The sequence below is a fragment of the Lagenorhynchus albirostris genome, chromosome X (assembly GCF_949774975.1).
Source record: "Lagenorhynchus albirostris chromosome X, mLagAlb1.1, whole genome shotgun sequence".
Classification (NCBI taxonomy): Eukaryota; Metazoa; Chordata; class Mammalia; order Artiodactyla; family Delphinidae; genus Lagenorhynchus; species Lagenorhynchus albirostris.
Genome location: NC_083116.1, coordinates 122,309,592 through 122,336,113, shown reverse-complemented (window position 1 = coordinate 122,336,113; position 26,522 = coordinate 122,309,592). Strand labels below are relative to the sequence as shown.

General features: G+C 43.5%; 1 protein-coding gene across 2 annotated transcripts in view; it reads left to right on the top strand.

Moving 5' to 3' along the window:
• Nucleotides 1-25,406, top strand: part of TLR7 (toll like receptor 7) — a 29,816-nt gene extending 4,410 nt beyond the window's left edge. Inside the window, exons 1-3 of one of the 2 annotated variants that reach the window (XM_060136974.1) lie at nt 5,397-5,430; nt 5,791-5,891; nt 21,225-25,406. In XM_060136974.1, the coding sequence (XP_059992957.1) occupies nt 5,889-5,891; nt 21,225-24,374 (3,153 nt within the window). In that variant the 5' untranslated portion in view covers nt 5,397-5,430; nt 5,791-5,888 and the 3' untranslated portion in view covers nt 24,375-25,406. Of the gene's footprint in view, nt 1-5,396; nt 5,431-5,790; nt 5,892-21,224 lie in introns of those variants that run through there. The other variant, XM_060136975.1, reaches the window with a different exon arrangement.
• Nucleotides 25,407-26,522: the final 1,116 nt, after the last annotated feature.

Here is a 26,522-nt window from a genome sequence, read left to right as displayed (position 1 = left end):
CCATCTGACTGCAGTCTCGTGGAAAACCCCAAACGCGACAAACAGAACAGCCCAGCAGAGCCCCGGCCAAATGACAGAACGGTGAACAAATATAACGGTTGCTGTTTTAAGCCGATGCATTTTGGAGTGCTTTGTTACACAGCAATAAATCATTGAAACATGATAGCTTTTAATATGAACGGTTACGTCAAATATAAGTTCAAAAAGGACTTTTTGTTATTATTATCTGGTTGACTTGCTGAGGTCCTGGCTGATTAGATGACTTTCAGAAAGAACATGGGCAGTGGAGTCAAAAAAAGCATGAATTGCAACCCGGTTTTGCATATTAGATATATGACTTCTTGAAGTATCAGCTTCCTCGGGGGCAAACCAGGTTTTAACAATAGCTACCTCGGGACTTCCCTGGTGGCGCGGTGGTTAATAATCCGCCTGCCATTGCAGGGGACGCAGGTTCGATCCCTGGTCCAGGAAGGTCCCACATGCCACGGAGTAACTAAGCCTGTGCACCACAACTACTGAGCCTGCGCTCTAGAGCCTGCGAGCCACAGCTACTGAGCCCACATGCCACAACTACTGAAGCCCGCGCGCCAAGAGCCTGTGCTCCGCAACAAGAGAAGCCACCACAATGAGAAGCTCGCGCACCAGTGAAGAGTAGCCCCTGCTCGCCACAACTGGAGAAAGCCCACGTGCAGCAGTGAAGACCCAATGCAGAAATAAATAAATAAATAGGTAGATAGATAAATAAATAAAAACAATAGACACCTCACAGGTGTTTTATTCTTAGGCTCTGAGAGTGATGGTGCTTCTAACTCAATGGCGTGATAAACATGAAGGAATGTACGGGTGTGAGGTCACATTTTTATTACAAAGCCATGTCTCTCATATCCCAAGCAAGTAAGTGTTCTTGCCGCTATACCTCAGTACTAATGAATCCACTTATGAGTCTACGAAAACCAAATGGCAAGAGGGATTATCTGTAATGCCCACCTGGCAAAACTGCTTCTGATTTTCCAAGGCAAGAGGCAGAGCTGCTTAGCGACCATTACCTCCATAAATAACCTTTTCTCTTTTTAACTAAGTCATCCACTCCATTATTTGCATCAGGGCCTTTTTTCAAAGCATTTGATCCTTTGGACTCATCTGGTACACTCTAATATTTATGTGGGACCAGCCCTCAACACGAAAGAAGGGTTTTTTTTATATGAATTTGCATATCCTGTCAAGGACTTTTTCAGAACACTTTCATTTCAAGGTAAAATGAAACTTACAGGACTAAGCAGAGAAATGCTTCACATTTCAGTTTAAAGGAGGGGGGTAATAAAGATGTTAAAAAAATAAAATAAAAATTTTTTAAAAAGGAGGGGGGAATGAAGCAAAAGACAAGGTTAATTATGACACTGGGGCTTTACAATGCTAAAAATATACTATATACGAAGGAGCTATGGAAGCTGTGTTCTATTTCTACGTGTCCTTTACAAAGAGCAGGCTCATGGTATCTGCAAATTTCTTTCTTTATTATTAGCTTTTATTGGAGCTTTATTAGTTTTATCGTTGCTTTACAATGTTGTGTTAGTTTGAAAATTTCTAGTAAAGATTTTTATTTGAAAAGCGTTCATGGTTGTATCTAACTGAAAGGGTTAACCTTTTAACCTTGTTATAAAAATAGTATGATGCTTGTCATTAAAGTTCTCTCTCCTTTTCCTCAAGCCAACCCTGACTTTCAGCATGCAGGAGTGGGAACAGCCAACAGAAATTGGGGAAGCACTGGGGTCCTGTTTGCATTCGCATGCTCGCCCAAATAGAGAAACATTAAGATGTTATACTTCCCCATGCTGGGAACACAGCATTAACTGGACTAGAGCAATTTATTTAAGGGCTTTATTGAGGTTCCCAACAGCTTTAGGAGAGTATGTATGATGCTAAGTTTCCATTCAACCCCTTTGATGTCTATGTCAGAGTCAGATGGCAGCAAGGGGGCTCAAACCTGGGGTTTCTGTACCCAGCTGTATACTTGTTCACCCACCACTCTGGATGCCACTTAAGCCTGGACTTCCTTTTAATTTCAGAAACTTAATCTTAGGAGTCCTTCAACGTTTAATTCCACCAAGGGCCCTTTCAATCTTCTTTATTTCCATCTAAAAGGAAAAAAGAAATGCGGTGAGACTTAGAAAACGTAGTATGAGGTAACCCAGCCAATGAGAGGCCTGTCCTCACAAGATGAATAGAAGCACTCTATCCTCTTCATCCAGTCATTTCTCTTGAGCTAACTAACCCGGGGGGGCCTGGGCCCACGACGTCACCCAGATGCGGGTAGCTCACGGGGGCCACGACTAGCTCTTCTTCTCAAAACTGACCTAAGTGATCAAATTATTCTTATTTTCATAATCACTTTCATTTTTATCATCATGAAGAATGATTTTTAAATACCAACTCTGAACGAGATGCTGGGGACAATGCATCCTTAACTCAAGGGGTCTGCAATATCATTAGGGACCTAGCAGATAGAATCAAAGATAAATAACAATACAAGAAAGCATAATAGTATATTCCCTCGGGATCTTACCATATAAAACCTGGATGTGCCTTTACTGGTCACACACCCTCATCCCTCACTTTGTAGATGAGTAAGCAGATTTATTTTTATGTAGTCAAATTTTTTGATGTTTTCTTTCAGACTCTGGGGTCGTTGCTGTTGGTCTTCGTTTGTTGTTGTTGTCATACTTAGAATGACTTTCCCACTTCAAGATTATAAAAATATTTATCTGGGTTTCTTCCAGTACTTTTAATGTTCAATGTCTTACATTTAAATTTTTGAGCCATATGAAATTAATTTTGATGTAAGAAACAAGGTAAGACTACAGCTTAATTTTTTTCTAAGCTTTAAGCCAGTTGCCCAACTTTATCTTCATAATTCCTTTTGCCATTGATGTGAATTTAATGTCCCATATGTGCTTTTTTTAAAAATTAATTTATTTTTATTTTTGGATGTGTTGGGTCTTTGTTGCTGCGCGCAGGCTGTCTCTCTAGTTGCGGCGAGCAGGGGCTACTCTTGGTTGCGGTGTGTGGGCTTCTCACTGCAGTGACTTCTCTTGTTGTGGAGCACGGGCTCTAGGCATGTGGGCTTCAGTAGTTGTGGCACGTGGGCTCAGTAGTTGTGGCGCATGGGCTCTGGGTGCTCGGGCTTCAGTAGTTGTGGCTCCCAAGCTCTAGAGCGCAGGCTCAGTAGTTGCGGCGCATGGGCTTAGTTGATCCGCGGCATGTGGGATCTTCTCGGACCGGGGCTCGAACCCATGTCCCCTGCATTGGCAGGCAGATTCTTAACCACTGCACCACCAGGGAAGTCCCTCCCATGTGTGCTTTTACTTAACTTTGCTATCTCCTCCTTTTCACTGATGTACTGGCACTATGCCATTGTAGGCAATGCAGCATTTATGATGCGTTTATAGATCGAGAAGAGGAATCCTCCCTTTGTTACTTTTTCATTCAGAAGTTACCTGACTATTCTTACCAGGGGTCTTAACCCAGTCAGATCCAATACCTCATTTTTATGAGAGATATCTGGTCATGTACCCTTTACTATCCAGAGGAGATGACATTTATGGATAACATAACCGTAATCTTTGTTATAAATGAAAAATGCCCAGCTGTGACCTCTAGCCCTAATAACCATCTATTTCTCTTCATCTGTTTACATCTTCTTTGCATCTTCAAGGGTCCTGAGAGAAAACAAGTGGCACACTCTGAGTCAGAAATTGATGAGTTTAGCAAAGTGACTATTCATAACAGTGTGGACAGGATTTAGGGAAATCCCCAACAATGGTGTGGCGTTTCACGGGTTGAGTCTCCACAGTCACAGGCTTCAAGTGGCAAGGCGAAGGAACAATTAGTGGAATTCAGGAAGAGTGGCCATGAGGGGGGAGCATCACCTGACCAGAGCATCATTGCAGGGTGGCAGCCATCCCACAGCATTGGAGAGGGAGGGAGCCCAGGGGTAAATACTCTGACCTTTTCCCCATTGGGCAAACCCATCTGGAAATCTGCCAGCTAGTGATGAAGTTTGTACAGCTCAGCCTCTCGGGACACAGAGCCGGGTGGGAAGGCATGGAGCGTGGATTTGAGGGGCAAATGCATAGCAAGCAGCCTGCTAGGTAAGGCATCGTTGTCCCCTGCCCGTCTATCACCTGCTTTGTTCGCAAGTGTTTCATGTCAGTTTTCTTCCCAAGTATTTCATATTTTTGTTGCTGTTTTGCGTGGAATCTCTCCTGTTATCCATCTGGATTAGTTATTGTTTATATGTGAGAAAGCTATTGATTTTTACATATTGATTGTGTGGCAAAGTGGTTTGCTAAGAGGGCATTTGATTTTTGCTTGTGTGACTATCACTTACATGGTATGTGACCTGGGGAAAGTCCAGTATCTTTTCTGCATTAATTCTATTATTTGTTTAAACAAAAGAAGGAGAATAAGATATTTACTTCATTTTTTTAGTATTTAATGAGATCGTACATATTAGGCAGTTAAAAGTGTCTGGTTCATAATAAACTCTCAATAAAGATGACTTATTATTGTATCTAATAGTTTTTCAGCTGATCTGGGGCACTATTGACTTTTCAATTCAGTAGATTAACCCTGATGGCTGTCAGCTGTTTTTCTTGTGACATACTTGGCAGTTTTCAAATTCTCTCCAGGGCAACTGGGCGGACTAAAGACCTTTAAACATAACTACTGATATTTTGACTCTACCTCCAAAAGGCACCAATAATCAGTTCAAAAGGGAGCGATTCTCCTGGGAACCCCACTTTGAGAAGCAGGTTTTACATGACCCTGGACTGCAAGTGCAGCTGCCCTCGTTTCATTGAAGTGAGGGAAACAACTGGAAGCTCTGCCACTGCTTAGAAACCAGAGTCCCTTTCAGCTGGGCCTAAGACAGAATGAGGGAAATTTAGGCGTGTCTCTAAGATACTTGTAGAACAGTGGTCCTCAATCTGGGGCACTTTTGCGCCCCGGGGGATATTTTGCAATGTCTGTGATTGTCAAGGGGCAGTGCTACTGGCATCTAGCGGGTTCAAGTCAGGGATGCTGCTAAACATCTTACAATGCCACAAAGAATTATCTCACCAAAAATGGCAGTAGTGCTGAGATGGAGAAACTCCTAGAAAAAAGGAGATCGATCAACCAGGTTGCTTGGATGTAGACATGACATTGCCCCGATTGTGGTGGTAGAAATAAGAGGAAGCTGCTGCTTCTGCGGACCTCATGTCTGAGATAGCTTAAATACTCACGCTCCTCCCCCCAACCCCTAACCTTGTCTTTGCACTTGGAAGCTCCACGGCTGGCAGCCTGGAGTCTCTGTGACTCTAGGTTTCCTGCAGTCTATCTCTTCACTTCAGAAGACTCCAGACCTCGAATCACTCCATGCAGCCGAGAAAGGTATTTTCAGCACTGGGACAAACTCAGATCATTTAAATAACTAGACCTATGAGCCATTCTCAGAGAGAGGGGAGGGGAGGAGAGGGAACCCAAATCACATGCAAAAGAAAAATTTCTTTTAGAATCTAATGAGTTTTTGTAGTCTCAAATGTCATATCTTCGAAGATAAAGTAGATTTTTTAATAATGTTAGAAATGGTTTTCTGGAGTGCGTCCCTAGTCTAGATAACTTTCAGGAAGTAAATGCTATTAATAGGTGTTTTCAGCAGCATGTCTTAGAGCCATGTTCTCAGCATGCTTTGAAGCTTCAGTACTTTGCTGTCTCTGAAATGTAAAGTTTGGTGTTTTCTCTTTACCTTAGTTGATGCTATTGGGTCCATCTCAGGCTGATCTTGACACCTCTCATGCTCTGCTCTCTTCAACCCGACCTCTCTGTTTCATTTTGGAAGAAGACTAGAAATGGTAAGGACAGCTAAGAGATCCCTAAAAAGTGTTATCTGTCATTTTTTTGTGGGAAGAACTGAAACCGGCCGGCAAGAGAGTGTGTTTAAGTATCTGTACTTCGGTTATTTGCTGAGGAAAACCTCTTCCATGATCTCTCACAATCAAGATTAATCATGGGGGTATTTTGTAATTTCAGATTAATCAATACTTGCTCTGTGCAACTTCCGACAGGAGTTACTGCATCCCACCCTGAGGAAGAGTGGATGTTTGAATTGGGGAAATAGCTTCTATGGGTCTAACTTTTTTCACCTCACCTTTTCAGCTTTAAAAACTGTAGAAATCACTGAAGTTCCTTTCTGCTTTTTCTAGCGTTTGGTGGCGTCTGAACGAGTATGTGTGTGTGTGGCAGCAGGGGCAGACGGGCAGGAGTAGGAATACAGGCGCCTGGGCTCGCGTACGGTCACAGAAAAGCAGAAGCGGACCGGACGTAAAGCAGTCGGGGAAATGGGACCTTAGTACAGGATTGGGCTCAGTTCCACATACAGCAGAGACACGTGGGGATTTATAGGCCAGGAACAGAGTGAGGGTCAGTGGTTGGAAAATTACTAAGAGGAAACATCAGGGTTAGGGGGCGTTCTGGCTGGACCGACCTGACGGGGTTCTTGCTGAAAGCAGGCCAGGGAGATGGGATATCATCACCTGGGGGATGGTAGGGATGAGAGACTTGATCAGATAGCAGGGATGATCAGATAGCGTGGTCAGGGATTCTGGCTAAACTGACCTAACAGGATTCTTGCTAAAACTGGCCACATGGACACAGAAGCCCCCAAATCAAGGCCTAGTGACTTAGAGAAGGCTGACTAAAGTTTAGTAGAGGAGAGAGTCTGTCAGTGCTGGCTCTCCCAGTCACTAGCTGGGGGACCTTGGGCGTATCACCTCAGCCCTCTGAAGCTCAACGTTTTTTGGCTATAAAATGAGCATTGCTGTACCTCTCCAGTTGCCTTGCAGGGCCGTTGTAGGGGCTCAGATAACAAAACATATGTTCAGATCCTTTGCAAGTGCTGTGCGGTATTAGGTATGCCTAAAGTTCTTCACAAAAAGACATCAGTGACCTTTTCTTGAAATTATTTTGTCACCCCAATTAGACACAATGGAGTGCCTGCACCAGGAACCCACTCTGACTTCTAGATCTGAATGTTGGCGCCTGGGCTCATTTCGTGTCTAAGGTCTAATGAAGAGTTAACCACAGGGCACTATGTTACAAAAGAAGCAACCGCTTAAAGTTTCATTTCCTAGAAACGGAGATGTCTATTTTTAGGCCAACCCATGCCCGCATCTGCCTTTGCCCCTTGAGGGATGGCATGGTAGGGTTGATTGTAATAAACAGAGCTCACATTTATTGACCACTTACTACAAACTGAGCATCATGCTAAGGGCTGGATGTCTCTGTGTCGATTTCACCCTCCAAGCAGCCTTGTGAGGCACAGATGAGGGAGCTGGGGCTTCAAGAGGGTTAAGAGCTTGTGATCTTGGCTGGGCAGCTCGACTCTGGTAGCGAGACCCCTCTGCTCTACCTCGACCAAGCTGGCCCGGCACACACTTCCACCCGGGACACAGTCAGTCACCGTGGGCTTCAATTATGATAATTTACTCCTGAAAAAAAATTGGGATATCTTTTATAAGGAAAGATGAAAACAACTTTTAAAAGAAGAAATAGAAAAGACCAAAAAGCATAGGAAAATTACTCAATCTTATGAATACTTATAGGTCAGACCCTTTGATATGGAAACTCCACTTCTAGAAACTCTTAAAGAAACAATCAGGGATGTCACAAACAATTTACAAAGATAGTCTATGCAGCATGGCAAAGGGAATATCTCACGTCCAGTGTTGGGAAGGGGTTAATTAATTGTGGTCCACCCATTAAGTGGAATGTTATGTAACCATCAAATCATATTTCTTAAAAGAATAGTGAATGACATAAGAAAATACTCATGATATAATGGTAAATGGAAAAAGCAAGCTAGAAATTAAGTATCGTATATTCCTGATGTTTTTAATGCACGTACTAGACACTTACTAAACGTTGGTTAATCTGTGATGACGGTTTGCCTGAGTAAATGGGTTACCTATTTTTCTTAATAGTTTCGCAAGAGAGCCCTGCGTTCTAACCATTTGACAGTTGAGAAATCAGAGGCTCAGGAGGGAAAGTGCTTCACCAAAGTCAGAGAGCGCTTAGGCGGCAGAATAAGGATTTACAATCAAACCTTTCCACTGACGAAGCCCCCGCTAGTACTGAACTGCTTCTCACTGTGTGAAATAGATGCAGGAATAGGGAGATGAGTGTTAGAGGGAACATGCCAAAGTAACAGTAGTTAACTGTAGCAAATTTCTTCATCGCCAGAGAGATAATAAGGAATTCGTTTACTAAATTATTCAAAATTGATGGTTTAAAAGTCGGGAAGATGGTGTTGAAATTAAAAACGGTCATTACAGATGAACCAACCAGTGTCTTTGCACCCCACGAATAGATCATTGATATCTCTGAAGCCCACCAAAGTTTAGGCCTGGGATAGCAAATGATGGCCGTGGGTCATATCCAGCCTGCCACCTGTTTTTGTATAGCCCACAAACTAAGAATTTTTTTTATCTCTTTAAATGATTGAAAAAGTCGAAGGAAGATACTGTTTTGTGGCCCATAAAAGTTATATTGAAGTCAATTTTTCGTGCCCACAATAGCTTTATTGTTAGTGTATTTGTTTACATATTGTCTATAACTGCTTTTGCGCTGCAGGGACAAATCTGAGTAGTTGTGACTGGCCCATTACAAAAACATGTGCCAGTTGTGCTTTATGTGAAAAGGGGGATAGGGTATAATGTCAAGTAAGATTTAATAGCTTACGGTCTTGGGGGCCTGTTGTGATGCGTAGTAGCTGTTGAGTTCCTAATTTACGTAAGACAACTTTATATCATTTTACTCTTTTATTTTGAAAGCTAGGTCTGTTGGGCTAAAATGGTAGAAGGGAAATGATACAAAGTCTCTTTATTTAAGTAAGTGGGTTATATCCTTGTACTTAATTTTTTGGTTGTTATATAATGAAACTTTGATGTCCATGGTAATTACATTTTACAGAGGTTAGCCTATAATTAGGAATATTTCAGAATTTGCAAAAAGGGGATATTTGGTCCTAAGTCTTTTAGGGAAATTCCCAGTGGAGGCTGGCCTATAAAACAATAGCACATAACTTCCCTTATTCTCTGCCCCTCCCTTAGCCCCTAGGGTGATACATACAGTGCACATCTGGTTTTCAAACAATTCAGTGTCATGGCAACGTGACAAAAGGTTAGTGAATTCAAATTCAGGGGTTTCCCACAATTGCTCCCCACTCCTTGCCTCTTCCAGGTTTCTTTCTCCTGATTCTCCAGTTGGCCATCACCTCTGGTTCAACGCAGCCCATCCATTTACGGGATCCCCCCCCGCGCCATGACATCCTTTGCTTCCATAGCTTGGTTTCAGTGACTCCCTCCACCAGAAATGCATATTCCAGCACTTCCTTTTCAACTCAGGCAACGTGGCTTTTTTTCTGCTCTGTGATCTTAAAAATAAATGGGAGGGGTAGCTGAGGGCACCTAGCTGTTGTCCCCTGAAGTCTGGCTCATAGTAGCCCGCAGGTATGTTGGCCTTCAGACTGGCTACTGGGTAGATGAGCGGAGGATGGAGAAGAATTTTGCTGCAAGTCATTAAATCTAACCAGATCATAGCCATGCAAAATTATATAATAAAGACCAGAAGGGGAATACCGATGCAATACAGAAAGGTGAGAGGTTCTACCTGCCACCAGGTAATCACACCCAACTTCGTCTTCCTGGAGGGCTCTCTCCACCTTCCCCTCTCCTACCCCCAGCCCCTCGTGCCGGCTGCTCACTCTTAGCTGATAACCCAGCTTCCTGCTTCCCCGACTGCATCAGAGAATTGGAAGAGCAATTGGGAGAGATGGCCCACTGGCCATCTGCTTGTGTGCCCGCCTAGAGCTTCTGCACCCACCCGTCCTGCCTGACCTCCTGTCCAGTTACCCAGCATCGTGTAGCAGATCCCCCCAAAACCCACTGGCTTGATACCACCACTGTCCTGGAGTGTTATATGTGGCGGGCCCACGGGCTGACTGGGTTCACTGAGGCATCTGTGGCGCTGGGTGTGTCCGCCACTTGCAGTCGGTGTCTGAGGCTGGACTCACCCCCGCACAGTTCTGGTGCCTGGAAGGGGAGACTCCACAGCTGCGGGCTGCCACTGGCTCCACGTGGTCTCTCCAATATGGAAGCTGTGCTGTCCCCGGGCTTCTTCCAAGGCTGGTGGCTCAGAGCTCCAGTTCAAGTGGAGAGAGAGACAAAGAGATCACGAGAGAAGGAGTGCTTGGTGAGGTGAAAACACTCCCACCTTTTCTGTCCCAGCCTGGCAAGTCCTGCAACATCGCTTCTTCGGCTGCTCTCCTCCAGATACGGAAAAAAGCCTGCCCAGGTTCAAAGGAGGATGGGAGATAGGTGAACCAATTTGCAGACTCTTAAACTAAGGATGGAATTTTTATAATCCCTGCCAAAGCCAGTCTCCCCGCTAGTGCGCTGGGTCACCTCCCTGCTTTCCTCCCCTGTCTCTCCTGCATCTTCTTCGGCATTATTATTTACGATGGGGGTTTGGGGAAGTTTTTTCCGCACTCTCACCAGCATTACAACATGCTGTTATGCTTGCCATCCTCAGATATATCCTCTTGACCCTCTTGGCCCCGGGAACTACCACCGGTATCTTTGTTCCCAGAAATGTTTGCTGCCGGCAGCTCCTCCCCTCACATGCTTCCAAGAACTTGGAAGTCATATTTGCTTTGGCTTCACCTTCAGAATCTATCCAGTATCTGGCAAGTTCTCACCACCTCCACCCCTGCCAGCTGGGGCTTTTGCTTGAATTACCGTAATAGCCTCTTGCCTGGTCTCCACGCTTCCACCCTTCCCCTCGTTGTCTCTTTCAACACAGCAACCAGCATGATCCTTCTAACATGAAGTCAGACCGTAGCACTCTTCGGCTGAAAACCTTGCCATGGATCAGCCTGCCGCTCCTCGTTGGGATGGCCGACTAGGCCCTGTAGGCATCCTCAGCGTGGGCCTGGGGCCCCTCCCTCTTTGTTTTTTAAATTGATTTATTTTATTTATTTTTGGCTGCGTTGGGTCTTCGTTGCTGCGCACAGGCTTTCTCTAGTTGCGACGAGCAGGGGCTACTCTTTGTTGCTGTGCGTGGGCTTCTCATTGCGGTGGCTTCTCTTGTTGCGGAGCACGGGCTCTAGGCGCGCGGGCTTCAGTAGTTGTGGCACCTGGGCTCAGTAGTTGTGCCTCGCGGGCTCTAGAGCGCAGGCTCAGTAGTTGTGGCGCACGGGCTTAGTTGCTCCACGGCATGAAGGATCTCCCCGGCCCAGGGCTCGAACCCGTGTCCCCTGTGTTGACAGGTGGATTCTTTTTTTGCCTTTTTTTTTAAAAACATCTTTATTGGAGTATGATTGCTTTACAATGTTCTGTTAGTTTCTGCTGTATAACAAAGTGAATCAGCTATATGCATACGTATATGCCCATATCCCCTCCCTCTTGCGTCACCCTCCCCCCCTCCCTATCCCACCCCTCTAGGTGGTTACAAAGCACCAAGCTGATCTCCCTGTGCTATGCAGCTGTTTTCCACTAGCTATCTATTTTACATTTGGTAGTGTATATATGAAGATATACAGATGGCCAACAAACTCATGAAAAGATGCTCAACATCACTAATTATTAGGGAAATACACATCGAAACTACAGTGAGCTATCACCTGACACCGGTCAGAAAGGCCATCATCAAAAAATCTAGAAACAATAAATGCTGGAGACGGTGTGGAGAAAAGGGAACCCTCTTGCACTGTTGGTGGGAATGTAAATTGATACAGCCATTATGGAGAACAGTATGGAGGTTCCTTAAAAAACTACAAATAGAACTACCATATGACCCAGCAACCCCACTACTGGGCATATACCCTGAGAAAACCATAATTCAGAAAGAGACAAGCACCACAGTGTTCATTGCAGCACTTTTTCCAATAGGCAGGTGGATTCTTAACCACTGTGCCACCAGTGAAGCCCTGCTTAGACCGTTGTGAAAGAACAGCAGCCTGAGGTTCTGGGGGTCTAGGAAGGAGCACTGAGGTCAGTTAGCTCAGTCCCCATAGTGTGTAGATGAGAAAATCAAGGTTTAGGAGAATTCAGTCAGTAGATGTTCATCAGAGCAGTTGACTTTCTTTAAGTTTAATTTTTATTTATTTTTTATTGAAGTATAGTTGATTTACAATATTGTGTTAGTTTCAGGTGTACAGTAAAGTGATTCGGTTATACATACATACGTATGTGTGTGTGTATCTATATTCTTTTTTCATTCTATTCCATTGTAGGTTATCACAGAATATTGAGTAGAGTTCCCTGTGCTCTGCGGTAGGTCCTTGTTGTTTATCTATTTTATATATAGTAGTGTGCATCTGTTAATCCGCTGCTCCCAATTTATCCCTCCCCCCTTTCCCAAACAAACCATAAGTTCGTTTCCTATGTCTGTGAGTCTCTTTCTATTTTGTAAATAAGTTCATTTGTATAATTTTTTTAGATTCTACATATACCATATGATATTTGTCTTACTTCACTTAGTATGATAATCTCTAGGCTGACTCCTGATCTGACTTTGAGTTCACAGGAGCTAAGCCCCAGAATACATAAACATGAGAAGTCAGACTAATCCTGGTCTTCCTCTAACTTGTTGCAAAACTCAAACCACTGAAACTCATTTCCTCCCTCCTGCCATCTGTCCTTCTATGTCCTCAGATTGCATCCATGTCAGGAGCTTGCAAAGTCTTGAAGCTAAAAACAGTCAGCAAAGCACAAAGTTAGACTCATCTAAGTCCATGTGTTTTCCTATTAGGAGTCATAGCTCTACAACCGTAGGCATTCTAGCAGGAATCTAAAATGGATCTCACATCAGGAGAATACACTTCTGAATACAGTCCTGCCACAAAAGTGAGGCATCTAATGGGACACGTGTCGCCTCTTCAGAGGGTTGTGTATTCAAGCTTCTGTTTGAAGGGTGGGCAGGCAGCCTTACCTTTAGGCCTGACTAGACCCCATCCCACAAACTCTTCTTTCTCCCCTGCCGTGGATTTCCCTGAAAGCAGAGAGTTCTCTGCTTGGGAATATACACGGCTTCTGAGACGCAGCGGTGGAGGAATTTGGTTCCTAATTGGGCAGGAATGGTGTCTAACTCATCATCATTCCCCTCCTGCATCTCACGTAGTGCCTTGCATGGAGGAGATTATTGAGAGAACAGAACACCTGGGCATACAGAATCAAACATTCCCATTTTTACCACAATTAGCTCACAAATTGAGCATCCAAATTTACCCAGTGTATTTGCATGTGTAATTAGCTATGATTCATGACTAAAGCCGGGCCTATTATGGTGTATTATGCTATTTTACAAATCAAATTCCTGAAAGACTTATGTTTGGGGCAATCACTGCCAAAAAAGCAAAAAAAACCAAAATAACGTGGATTATTTGTATGAAATGAAAAAAAAGAAGCCTGGCGTTATGCCGAACGGACGCTTACATTTGAAAATAGCATTAGTTGAAGCGAAGGTCCTAGCTTCAGTCTGAAGCAGGTAGTTGCCCATGGTTTGAAAGGAGAAATTTCCATGGGAATAAAGGAATATTTCACATTTTAAAATCATCTTCTCAAGAATATCTTTTCGTTCTTAAGCCTCAAAGGTATTATTTCTCTGTAAATAACAAATTTAGAAAGGCTTTGTTCATTGACTCAGGTTTCTTCCTCACCTGCTTGATCAGGGTCCATCTGTGAGTTCCAGGCAGCCTGCGCAGAGAGCCGAGAGAAGGCTTGCCTTGCATACAGCGTTCCAAGGGCCATTTGGGCTGGGACTCAACGACTGAGTATAAGACAGGGACAGTCCCATCCTGGCTGTGCCTGTTCCCAGGAGAGACAAATGAGCTCTGTGCTCTCACTAGGATTTCGGGCTCAAGGGGCCAGAACTTCTGAGACAGCAGATTGCCTAGAGCTCTTCTGTGGGTCTGCTTCCCACAGCCTTCCTCTGACTGCATCCCCTTTGTCCTCTGTGGCTCTTTTCCCATTTCAGCCCTTCTTTTAGAGGCCCCCAACCCTCCTGGTCTCTCCTCGTCCCCTTGTCAAAAACCTGATCTTTGGAAAGACTTTGCTATTTATGATCATTGAGCCTTCCATGGGATTTGAAGAATGTTCAAAGCCTTGATTTACTCAGCAGATACTTATCTTGTGCTCAGGAGGTGGCAGGCATCATCATCACAAGTAAAGACAAGTCCGTGAACCTCAGAGTGTTTAGCACCTAGAGGGGGCGATGGGTGAGTTGATACCAAGACCCCTGGAAAGGTAAGCTAGCAGGATGGCTGAGGGCCAGCTCTGTATCTGAGTCGCCTGGATCTTAGAGCTAATTCCATGTGCAAGTGGAAGGTTTTGTCTAGACCAGGGGCCTGAAAACTATGAGCTCTGGACCAAATCTGTCCCACCACCTGATTTTGTGAGGTAAGAATGGTTCTGACCACCTTAATTCGTTATGTTCTAAATAGTTATTTAAGTAGCCACATAACAGCCTCAATTTGGTCTACAACATTGGCTGTCTGGCCCTTTACAGAAGAAGTTTGCCAAGCCCTGGCCCTGACCAGCACTGTCTAATAGAACTTTCTACAATGATGGAAAATGTTCCCGTATCTGCATGCTCAAATACGGTAGCCATGAGCCTGATGTGACTTTGAGCCCTTGAAATATGGTTAGTGTGACTGAGGAACTGAATTTCAAAATTGCACTTAATTTTAATTCATTTAAATGTAAACAACCGCATGTGACTGGTGGCTATCACATTGGCCAGAGCAGCTTTAGACCATTTAAGTCTAAAGATTCTGTATTCTCTCAGCGTTCTTCTCTCTGAATTTAATCAACTTCCCAGAGGCTGTCTGAGTCAAGAGGAAGGCAACACTCTTAATCAGATTTTTTGGGCCCTGGACTGGCGTTCACTGTCTGCTAGAAAATGCTTAATGGAAAGTGCTCGAAAAATGCATGAGAGCATACACTTACTTCCTCTTCAAGCTGTATCTGTGACATCTGCTGTTGTTTGGGGTAAGGCAGTTGGCTTTTTCAACCCCACAAGGCCCCAAATTAAGGAAGTCTTAATCATCTTTAGAGTTTAGGCTGCAGGCAGAGAAAACCTCACTTAGCAAAGCTATATTTCCTTCTATCCCTGCTTGCAGAACTGGAGCTAAAGTTAGCCTCCCATTCCTGCTAGGCTAACTTCAGCCCTATAGGTCATTTCTCTCATAAGATTGCCTAGAACAAGAAGAAGTCATCAACACATGCCATCATTATGAATATTGTCAAACCATTTCCCCTAAGAGTAAAGTTGCAGTTGGCATTCTGGGCATGTCATGTACAGCGTGGTGACTATAGTTAATAATATTATACTGCATATTTAAAAGTTGCTAAGACAGTAGATCTTAAGAGTTCTCATCACAAGAAAAAAATTGTAACTATGTGCAGTGATGCACGGTAACTAACTGTGGTGATCATTTCACGATATATACATGTATTAAATCATTATGTTGTACACCTAAAACTAATACAATGCTATATGTCAATTATATTTCAATAAGACCGGGAAAACAAAAGTCACAGTTGGCAGGTATTCTGCCTTCCAAGGTAGCATAGGTGACAGTAGTATCAAGTGTTTTTGTGACAGCGTAACATGGGTCACTAGTTTTTTAGTTTCCAATACCTGAGTCTTTCTTTCTTTCTTTTTAAATTAATTTTATTGAAGTATAGTTGATTTACAATGTTGTCTTAATTTCCGCTGTACAGCACAGTGACTCAGTTATACGTTAATGTGTATGTTCTTTATCGTATTCTTTTCCATTATGGTGTATTACAGGATACTGAATACAGTTCCCCATGTTCAACAGTAGGACCTTGTTGTTTATCCATCCTATATATATTAGTCTGCATCTGCTAATCCCAAACTCCCAGTCCATCTCTCCCCTACCCCCCTTGCCAACCACAAGTCTGTTCTCTGTATCTGTGAGTCTGTTTCTGTTTCATAGATATGTACATTTGTGTCATTCTAAATTCTACGCCACTAAAATTAGGTTTGCAGTCATGCAATAGAAATTCCGATTAACACTGGCTGAGCATAACAATCTTGTGATTTCTCATAAACTCCTAGAAGTCAGCAGTTCAGAGCTTTTGTTTCCACTCTGCTCTATGAGGTCATGCAAGGATCTACATACTCTGGATCATCTACCTTGTTGCTTCACCAACCCTAGCACATTTTCCTCATTTGCATCATTCCAAGATGGTGGCTACAATATCCATATTACAAGAAGCCGGATGGAAGTAGACAGGAGGAAGGGGAAGAGTCTCACTGTTTAAGGACATGTCCCAGAAATTACACATCTCACTTCCTCTCCCATCACATTGGCTTTAACATAGTCATATGGTCATAGCTGCAAGGGAGTCTGAGAAATATAATCTTTTTTCAGAGTGGCATATGCCCAACTCTAAATGGAGATTCTATCACTATGAGATGAAAGAAAGGGGAAAAATATATAGATATAGAACAATCTCTGGAGCCTCTGAGAATAATAAAAGGAATTGGGAGTATCAGGAAATACTCCTGGAATAAGAACAACATACAGTTAATCTACACATATGCAAGTGGCAGCATCTCATCTGGAAAGAACTAATGGTGTTCCACATTCTATTTTATTTTATTTTTCATTTATTTTTTAATTTTTGGCTGCATTGGGTCTTTGTTGCTCCGTGTGAGCTTTCTCTAGTTGCAGTGAGCAGGGGCTACTCTTCGTTGTGGTGCACGGGCTTCTCATCGCGGTGGCTTCTCTTGTTGCGGAGCACGGGCTCTAGGCAAGTGGGCTCCGTAGTTGTGGCTTGCGGGCTCTAGAGCGCAGGCTCAGTAGCTGTGGTGTCTGGCTTAGTTGCTCCGTGGCATGTGGGAGCTTCCCGGACCAGGGCTTGAACCCGTGTCCCCTGCACTGGCAGGTGGATTCTTAACCACTGTGCCACCAGGGAAGTCCCCCACATTCTATTTTAAATCTGTATATTTTTTCCCTCCTCCACTAGGCTTTGAGCTCTTTAAGGACAGAGATTCTATATCTGCTGCTCCTAGTAGGTAGCCAATCAATATTCGTCAAATGAAAGAATGAATGAGTCAGTAGAATTCTGATTTTTTTTAAATAAATTCTTTCTCACCAGGTACTTGGTACAGTTTCAAGCTAAACAACTGTTGGGGAATTTCCTAGTCCAAGCCCATTGTCTTGATCTAGGAAGGTTGTCTGGGTCCTTGGTATCCCATATTGTTATTACTGTGTCCATCATCCTCTTGTAGGGGATCTCCTCCTGAGCACAGTGCCCACCTCTGAAGGGTACACAGAGAATGAACTATGAAGGCAGGGCAGGACCCAGTTCGTCTAACCTCCATCTGGAGTTCTTTTCACAAGCTCAACATGTAATCAGTGAAGTAGGAGATGAGAGAAGAAGGCAACTGCTTCTGTCTGGGTTGATCCCAGAAAGCTTCTTGAAGAAGATAGGTTTGAACTGGGCATTGTAAAAGCAGAGCTTCCTAAACCCTTCCCCCCAAGGAACCCCAGGGCAAATAGAAGAGGGAGAATGTGACCCCTGAGGAGGCTGGGGGTGTAGTCTGAAGGAACCTACTCCAAGGAGAAATTTCTTTTAACTATTTTGCTGTTTCACTATTCATTCATGTGTGCATTCATTCTTTCATTCATGTATTTAGCAAACATAATGCAGCATTAAGTGCCAGACATTGTCTTTTATGAAGACACACAAGACCCTGCTCCCTTGAAGCTTACGTTTTCATGCAGAATAGATGTAAAACAAGTAAGCACGTAAACCAGAAGCACATAAACGATCAACAAGATAATTTCTGATGGTGCTTAAGGCTATGAAAGAAATAAAGCAGAGTAGTCTAGTGCAGAGTACATATACCTCTCTGTGCCTCAGTTGACTCATCTGTAAAATGGAAATGATAATAGAGGTCTACAATTCCAAAATCCCCTAACTGAAAGCTTTGTCCTAATTCAGTTGATGGCAAACACGACTTGATCTGAACTCATTTGGAAGTGCATCTTGACCTGAACCGAATTATGTAGTAGTAGTAGTAGTTGTTGTTCTTCCTTTTTTAAAATCCCACTTAGAGTGGACAGTCCTGTGCTTCACTGCACAAATTTTTGTGTGTTTGATTATGAGATGCTGCCCCAGACTCCAGTTGGAGTATTACATAATACGAGGTACATGCACCATATTACCTTCTACGATCCGAAAAATTCTGAGTTCCAAAACACATCTAGGTCCAAAGGCTGTGGATAAGGGGTCGAAGACCTCATGCAGTTATTATGAGGATTAAATGAGTTCATATATGTAAAGCACTGAAACCGTTGCCCAGCATATGGTAAATGCTACCTAAGTTACCTACTGTTCCTGCCTTTATCACTATTCTTACATGGGAGGGTATTTAGAAAAGTTGCCTAGAGACGGCCTCTCTGAGGATGTGTCATTTAAGCAGACAGCCAAGGGATGAGAATGACCTGGCTGTGGGAAGAGGAGGAGAAAGATAACTTCGGGAAGACGGAACAGCAAGTGCCAAGACTGGCTCAAGTGCAGAACAGAAAACAGGCCGGATGTCTGGTGTGTGGTCCAAGAAGGGGAAAGGTGGTTCAAGGTCAGAGTGATAGGCTGGAGTCAGAACATGCACGATATAAACAATGGTGAAGACTTTGGACTTCATTCAAAATGTAATAAGAAATCGTTGTAGTTGATCTGATTCGTGTTTATAAAGACTGCTCTGATGCTCTTGATGGATGAATTGTGGAGGAGGAAGGGGGCAAGGGAGAGCAGGTCGGAGGCCAGTGTGTAGTACAGGGTGAGACCTCATGGCAGAGTGGAGTAGGGTTGGGGTAGCAGACAAGGAGAAAAGTGGACAGGTGCGAGAAAAAGTTCAGAAATAAGGGAGAAAACGACTTTCTGATTAATTTTGCATTCGTTGTAATTTATAATATGTCCATGTATAGAGGCTGCGAATGTCACAGTCATGGTCTCCAGTGTGTTAAGGTCAGTGGTTTGCTGGACCCAGCTCCTGGGAATGGGATCGGAAGAGGGCACCTGGTTCATGATTTGTCTTTGTCGTTTATCCATTTGGTCCCTGCCTGGACCTCCCTGGTCCTTAATATCACTCTTAGCAGCATTACTTATTGCCTTTTGATAGTGGGATTCATGAACCCATCATGTCTTCCGACAGAAGCATAGCTGAGGATGGGTTCAGGGTCTGGGATCCTGTTATCAGGGACCATACAAATAGCTCACTGTACTTATCCCCTTTCCCTCTTCTAAAGCCCTTCCCCCGCATCTTGACTTAATCCCTCTTCCCTGAGTGGTGGATGCTTTTCCTGAATCTTTGAGTAAGATTGATGCCCAAGGAAGATACACTATTTAGCTAAGGGCTTCCCATACTCCCGGCCTTTGCCACATCTTCCCCGGGATCTGACTGCTCCAGATTGAGAAGTACAGCCTTAAAAGATAACCAGAATTCTGGTGGGTGGCAATGGTAGGGAAGAGGACTCCAGGTGGAGGGGCTTGCAGGTCAGGGAACTGCAAGCTGGTCTTGGGCTCAGTGATTAGAGAAGCTGGTAGGGGAGTTGTATGAGGTCAACCTAGACAAGGAGATGGAGCCAAATTATGGAAGGCTTTGGACACCGTGATCAAAAGTTAGGGCTCGGGCTTCCCTGGTGGCGCAGTGGTTGAGAGTCCGCCTGCCGAAGCAGGGGACACGGGTTCGTGCCCTGGTCCAGGAAGATCCCACATGCCGCGGAGCGGCTGGGCCCGTGAGCCATGGCCGCTGAGCCTGCGCGTCCCGAGCCTGTGCTCCACAACGGGAGGGGCCACAGCAGTGAGAGGCCCGCGTACCGGAAAAAAAAAAGAAAACTGAGGGGAAATTTTGCTTATTTACCCTCCATTGGAGGAATTAAGGGAAGTAGACACTTGGTTTATTAGATATCAGTATGACTGGTTGATTCAGTCAATTGGGAGGACAGAAGCATTAATGGAGCTGGAAGTCTGCTATAGAGACACAGGCTGGATCATTCCATGGATAAACACCGGTTAAATGAAAACCAGTGTTCTGGAGGAAAATACTGCTACAAGTCCTGAAACCGGAGAGCAAGCCTGTGGTTAAACCACCCTACGCAGGGCAAGCTCGAGTTAATATGATGGTTAGTAAAGCTCTTCAAGTGTGTCCCATGTTCCCTTTTAAGGTCTTTCTTCCCAGGGTGCAAGTGTCTCTCATGCTAAACCTGGATGCCCAAGAATCGCCATTAAGAGTAGGTTCCCACATGTCTCAGTTGGCCTGAGGGAGTCTTAGTTTATGCCTGTAGTCTTGGCATAAATTATTAACAGCCCCTCCCTTTTCCTTCCCATGAGTATCCTGTTTGATCCATTGGGGGTCACCCAGGCAGTGCCCTGACTCTCTACCCTCCCCTTTCCAAATTTGTGTAATATAAACCCAATGTGTAGGGAAAACGTTCATCCCCAAATCATCTCGGAGATGATTTCCAAAAACAGCCCAAGAGGAAAGCCCGGCTTATAGATAGTAGTGCCAAAATGGCGGGAGTTGTGCGACCTTGGACAAATCAGTTAATATCGCTGAGCTGTGTCTTAATCTGTAAAATGGGGGTAATGGATCACCTTTGTTTCCCTCCTTAGAATATTAAGAGGCTCGAGTATTGTGAAGGGCTCTTCTAATGTGTGCCAGAGCAGGCTTAACAAACAAACATTAACTGCACTAAAGTTTTTCTTGCCAGATGTAGCTGCATTTTAACATTCCTTCACCCCCGCACACCCCTCTCAAATTTCAGACTTCGGCAGCTAACTGATGGCTCTTCCATTGCAGCATTCTAAATAACAGTGAATAGGAAAGCGCTGCTTCTCCCAACTTAAAAGCTGTAATACTGAAAAGCTAAGATGCTAAAAGCTAAATATGTAACTAAGTTTTTTATGAACCTCAGTAATTGACAACTACAGTCATGGGGTGGAGGTCGGGGTGCTGTTTAGACCAGTGAGAACCATCAACCCAGACTGTTTAGTTTCAAATGTAGCAAAAGAGAGGCAGCAAACGGGAATTTTGAATTCTGATTCTTGGTGTATTTTAGAAGGGCCATTTGTTCTTTCTTATACTTTCAGGTGTTTCTAATGTGGACCTCGAAGAGACAATTTCTCATCCTTTTTAACATGATCCTAATTTCCGAACTCCTTGGGGCTAGATGGTTTCCTAAAACTCTGCCCTGTGATGTCACTCTGGATGCTCCAAACGCCCATGTGATCGTGGACTGCACAGACAAGCATTTGACAGAAATTCCTGGAGACATTCCCACCAATGCCACCAACCTCACCCTCACCATTAACCATATAGCGGGTATCTCTCCAGCGTCCTTCTACCGGCTGGACCACCTGGTAGAGATCGATTTCAGATGCAACTGTGTACCTGTTCGACCGGGGCCAAAAGACAATGTGTGCACCAGAAGGCTGCAGATTGAACCCAGCAGCTTTAGTAAACTCACTTATTTAAAATCTCTTTACCTGGATGGAAACCAGCTTCTAGAAATACCTCAGGATCTTCCTCCCAGCTTACAGCTGCTGAGCCTTGAGGCCAACAACATCTTTTCGATCATGAAAGAGAACCTAACAGAACTGGCCAACCTCGAAATACTCTACCTGGGCCAAAACTGTTACTATCGCAATCCTTGTAATGTTTCGTTTTCCATTGAAAAAGATGCTTTTCTAAATATGACAAATTTAAAATTGCTCTCCCTAAAAGATAACAATATCTCAGCTGTCCCCACTATTTTGCCACCTACTTTAACTGAACTCTATCTTTATAACAACATCATTGCGAAGATCCAAGAAGATGATTTTAATAACCTCAATCGACTGCAAGTTCTTGACCTAAGTGGAAATTGCCCTCGTTGTTATAATGCTCCGTTTCCTTGTACACCCTGTGAAAATAATTCTCCCCTACATATCGACCTAAATGCTTTTGATGCATTGACAGAATTACAAATTTTACGTCTACACAGTAACTCTCTTCAGCATGTGCCCCAAAGATGGTTTAAAAACGTTAACAAACTTAAAGAACTAGATCTTTCCCAAAACTTCTTGGCCAAAGAAATTGGGGATGCCAAATTTTTGCATCTTCTCCACAACCTTGTCCAATTGGATCTGTCTTTCAATTATGAACTTCAGGTCTATCGTGCATTTATGAATCTGTCAGATGCATTTTCTTCACTGAAAAACCTGAAAGTTTTGCGGATCAAAGGCTATGTCTTTAAAGAGCTGAGAAGTTCATACCTCTCCCCATTACATAATCTTTCCAATCTTGAAGTTCTTGATCTTGGCACTAACTTTATAAAAATCGCTGACCTCAGCATATTTAACCAATTTAAAACATTGAAATTCATAGATCTCTCAGTGAATAAAATATCACCTTCAGGAGATTCAAGTGAAGATGGCTTCTGCTCTAACATGAGAACTTCTGTAGAAGGTCATGGGCCCCACGTCCTTGAAGCATTACATTATTTCAAGTATGATGAATTTGCAAGGAGTTGCAGGTCCAAAAGCAAAGAGCCTCCTTCTCTCTTGTCTCTTAATGAAGATTGTTACAAGTATGGGCCGACCTTGGACCTAAGTGGAAATAATATATTTTTTATCAAGTCTTCTGAGTTTCAGCATCTTTCTTTCCTCAAATGCCTAAACTTATCGGGAAATAGCATTAGCCAGACGCTTAATGGTAGTGAATTTCAGCCTTTAGTGGAGTTGAAATATTTGGACTTCTCTAACAATCGGCTTGATTTACTCTACTCAACGGCATTTGAGGAGCTACGCAACCTGGAAGTCCTAGATATAAGTAGTAACAGCCATTATTTTCAATCAGAAGGAATAACTCACATGCTAAACTTCACCAAGAACCTAAAGGTTCTGAAGAAACTGATGATGAACAACAATGACATCGCTACCTCCACCAGCAGGACCATGGAGAGCGAATCTCTTAAAATTCTGGAATTCAGAGGCAATCATTTGGATATTTTATGGAGAGATGGTGATAATAGATACTTAAAACTCTTTAAGAATCTGCTGAGCTTAGAGGAATTAGACATCTCTGAAAATTCCCTGCGTTTCTTACCTAGTGGAGTTTTTGATGGTATGCCTCCAAATCTGAAGACTCTCTCCTTGGCCAAAAATGGGCTCACGTCTTTCAACTGGGGAAGACTCCAGTACCTGAGCAATCTAGAAACGTTGGACCTCAGCTACAACCAACTGAAGACTGTCCCTGAGAGATTATCCAACTGTTCCCACAGCCTCAAGAAACTCATACTTAAGAACAATCAAATCAGGCACCTGACAAAGTATTTTCTACAAGATGCTTTCCAGTTACGGCATCTGGACCTGAGCTCGAATAAAATCCAGGTTATCCAAAAGACTAGTTTTCCAGAAAACGTCCTCAACAACCTGAACATTCTGTTTTTGCATCACAATCGGTTTCTGTGCAACTGTGATGCTGTGTGGTTTGTCTGGTGGGTTAACCATACAGAGGTGACGATTCCTTACTTGGCCACAGATGTGACTTGTATGGGACCAGGAGCACACAAGGGCCAGAGTGTAGTGTCTCTGGATCTATATACCTGTGAGTTAGATCTGACTAACTTCGTCCTGTTCTCACTTTCCATATCGGCAGCTCTCTTTCTGATGATGATCACAACAGCAAACCATCTCTATTTCTGGGATGTGTGGTATAGTTACCATTTCTGTAAGGCCAAAATAAAGGGCTATCGACGTCTGATATCACCAAATTCTTGCTACGATGCTTTTATTGTGTATGACACTAAAGACCCAGCAGTGACAGAGTGGGTTTTGGATGAGCTGGTGGCCAAATTGGAAGACCCAAGAGAGAAATGTTTTAATTTATGTCTCGAGGAAAGGGACTGGTTACCAGGGCAGCCTGTTCTGGAAAATCTTTCCCAGAGCATACAGCTTAGCAAAAAGACAGTGTTTGTCATGACAGACAAGTATGCAAAGACTGAGAATTTTAAGATAGCATTTTACTTGTCCCATCAGAGGCTCATGGATGAAAAAGTGGACGTAATTATCTTGATATTCCTTGAGAAGCCCCTTCAGAAGTCCAAGTTTCTCCAGCTCCGGAAGAGGCTCTGTGGGAGTTCTGTCCTTGAGTGGCCAACAAACCCACAGGCTCATCCGTACTTCTGGCAGTGTCTGAAAAACGCCCTGGCCACAGACAATCACGTGACCTACAGTCAGGTGTTCAAAGAGACAGCCTAGCCCTTCTTTGCAAAATGTGACTGCCTAACTTACCAAGGAGAGGCTCGGCTGCCTAGATTGGCTCATCCGTGTCCCACCAAAAGAGTGTTTTAAACTTTTCCAAGCCCTGAGATTGCCCATATTGGAGAGGAGTCACCGATAGATGACAGAGGAACTGGAAAATTGGGATTTATATAAGCGTCAAGTCATCTTTCTTAGCTCTCTCTGTCTCCATTTGCAGTTGAGTCTCTGCCTTCTGCTCCTGTATAAAATACTGTTGGGAGAAGGGTGGCAAGTAGAGGACATGGCACTTTGATTCTCCTGGAATTGTGATTATTACGTAAACACACAGTCACTAAATTGAGAAGAACTGCATTTCTACCCTTAAGAAGTACTGGTATGTGTGGAAATAGGGTAAAAAAAAAATGCTCAGGGTCTACCTATATGACATTAAAATGCACCAGAGTTAATTAGTGGGAATAAACCAAAAACAAAAACAGTTAACTCCTCAACCAATTGCTTGAGTGTAATCTAGCACCCCCTTCTGTGCAGACTGAGTGTTGGCACCCAGCAGGTGGTTGCTGCTCAAGTGCTCCTCGCTCGTTTCCCCTGGGCCTGTTATTGGGTTCTGTGGGGAAATAGAAACATCTTTGCCGTTGATGGACATAGTCTCCTTACAAATGGGAGAAAAATAAAGTGCTCTGCCTTTATGCAAAATGATGCTCTTCACCTTTGATGATAATTTACCTGCTTAAATATTGCTGTGGACTAAATGTTTGTGCCCACCCCCAAATTCATATGTTGAAATCCTAACCCCCAATATGATGGTATTAGGAGGCGGGGTTTTTGAGAGGTGATTAGATCACGAGAGTGGAGCCCTCATGATGGGATTACTGCCTTAGAAGAAGCAGCCAGAGGACTGAGGATACAAAGAGAAGTGGGCAGTCTGCAAGCCACAAGAGGACTCTCACCAGAACCAGATCGTGTTGGCACTCTGATCTCAGACTTCCGTCCTTCAGACCTGTGAGAAATAAATGTTTGTTCTTTAAGCCACCCAGTTTGTGATGTTTTGTTATAGCAACCAAGCTAAGACAAATATTTTCATCTGCATTGAAAAGTACTGTATCCAAAGAAAAATTGCCTCATCCAATGATCTTTCAAACTGCTTTGTTAACTAATACTGTATATTTATAATCATCTGAAAACTTGATCCATCAACATTAGACGATTTTGGTGGTAAACTCTGAAGAAGGACCCCAAGAGCGTGTATTTATTTAGAATTACCAGGCAGGGATGACAACTGCATGGATTCCTTTAAATTTGGGGGTCGGGGGAGGAACAGAGGTTTTTCGACCTTAACACTGAGAAAGCCTCAGTCTTGAGCTTCGGCTTCACTACGCAGAAAAAGAACAGAAAGGACCAAGGTGTTCTGAAGACACACCTTCCAAGTGGGTATAAATCTGCATGAGTTCAAAGTTTGAAACGTGACCAATTTGCTTTTATTTCGTGAAAGAAGTTATCTACAGAGGTGTCTGTGCCCTTTGGAAGATAGTGTGTAAGGGTTCACATCTGAGAGTATGAGCTGGGAGATACTGTATTTTCCTCGTATGTGGAAAAGCCACAGGTTTTACTTTAAGGATGGCTATCCATACACAGTATATAAATTATTTCCAAAGGACACATAATCAATTAATAAGAGTCACAAATTCCCAAATTAATCTCTGGATTGAATAGAGCCAATGATCTGACAACCTCTATAAACTTGATTGTACTTCATAGATGCCTTCTTCGGTGAAAACAAAGATAGCATCATAAAAATTGGCTTTGGCATGATAAACTTCCTTCTATTAAAACACATAAATACAGGGACCTCCCTGGCGATCCAGTGGTTAAGACTCTGTGCTTCCACTGCAGGGGGCACGGGTTCGATCCCTGGTCGGGGAACTAAGATCCCGCATGCCACGAGGTGCAGCCAAAAAACACACACACACACATAAGGTTTAAGCTATTTTGGTGATTCATGAAGCACTTGAAGACAACTTAAATATCTGAAATGGATCAAGAGGAAGGGAAACTGAGGACAATGCAACTCAGAAACCACAACGTATTTCAACATGAGATTGTGTACAGTGGTTTGTTGTAAGAAATGACCAAAAGCACTTCAACAGA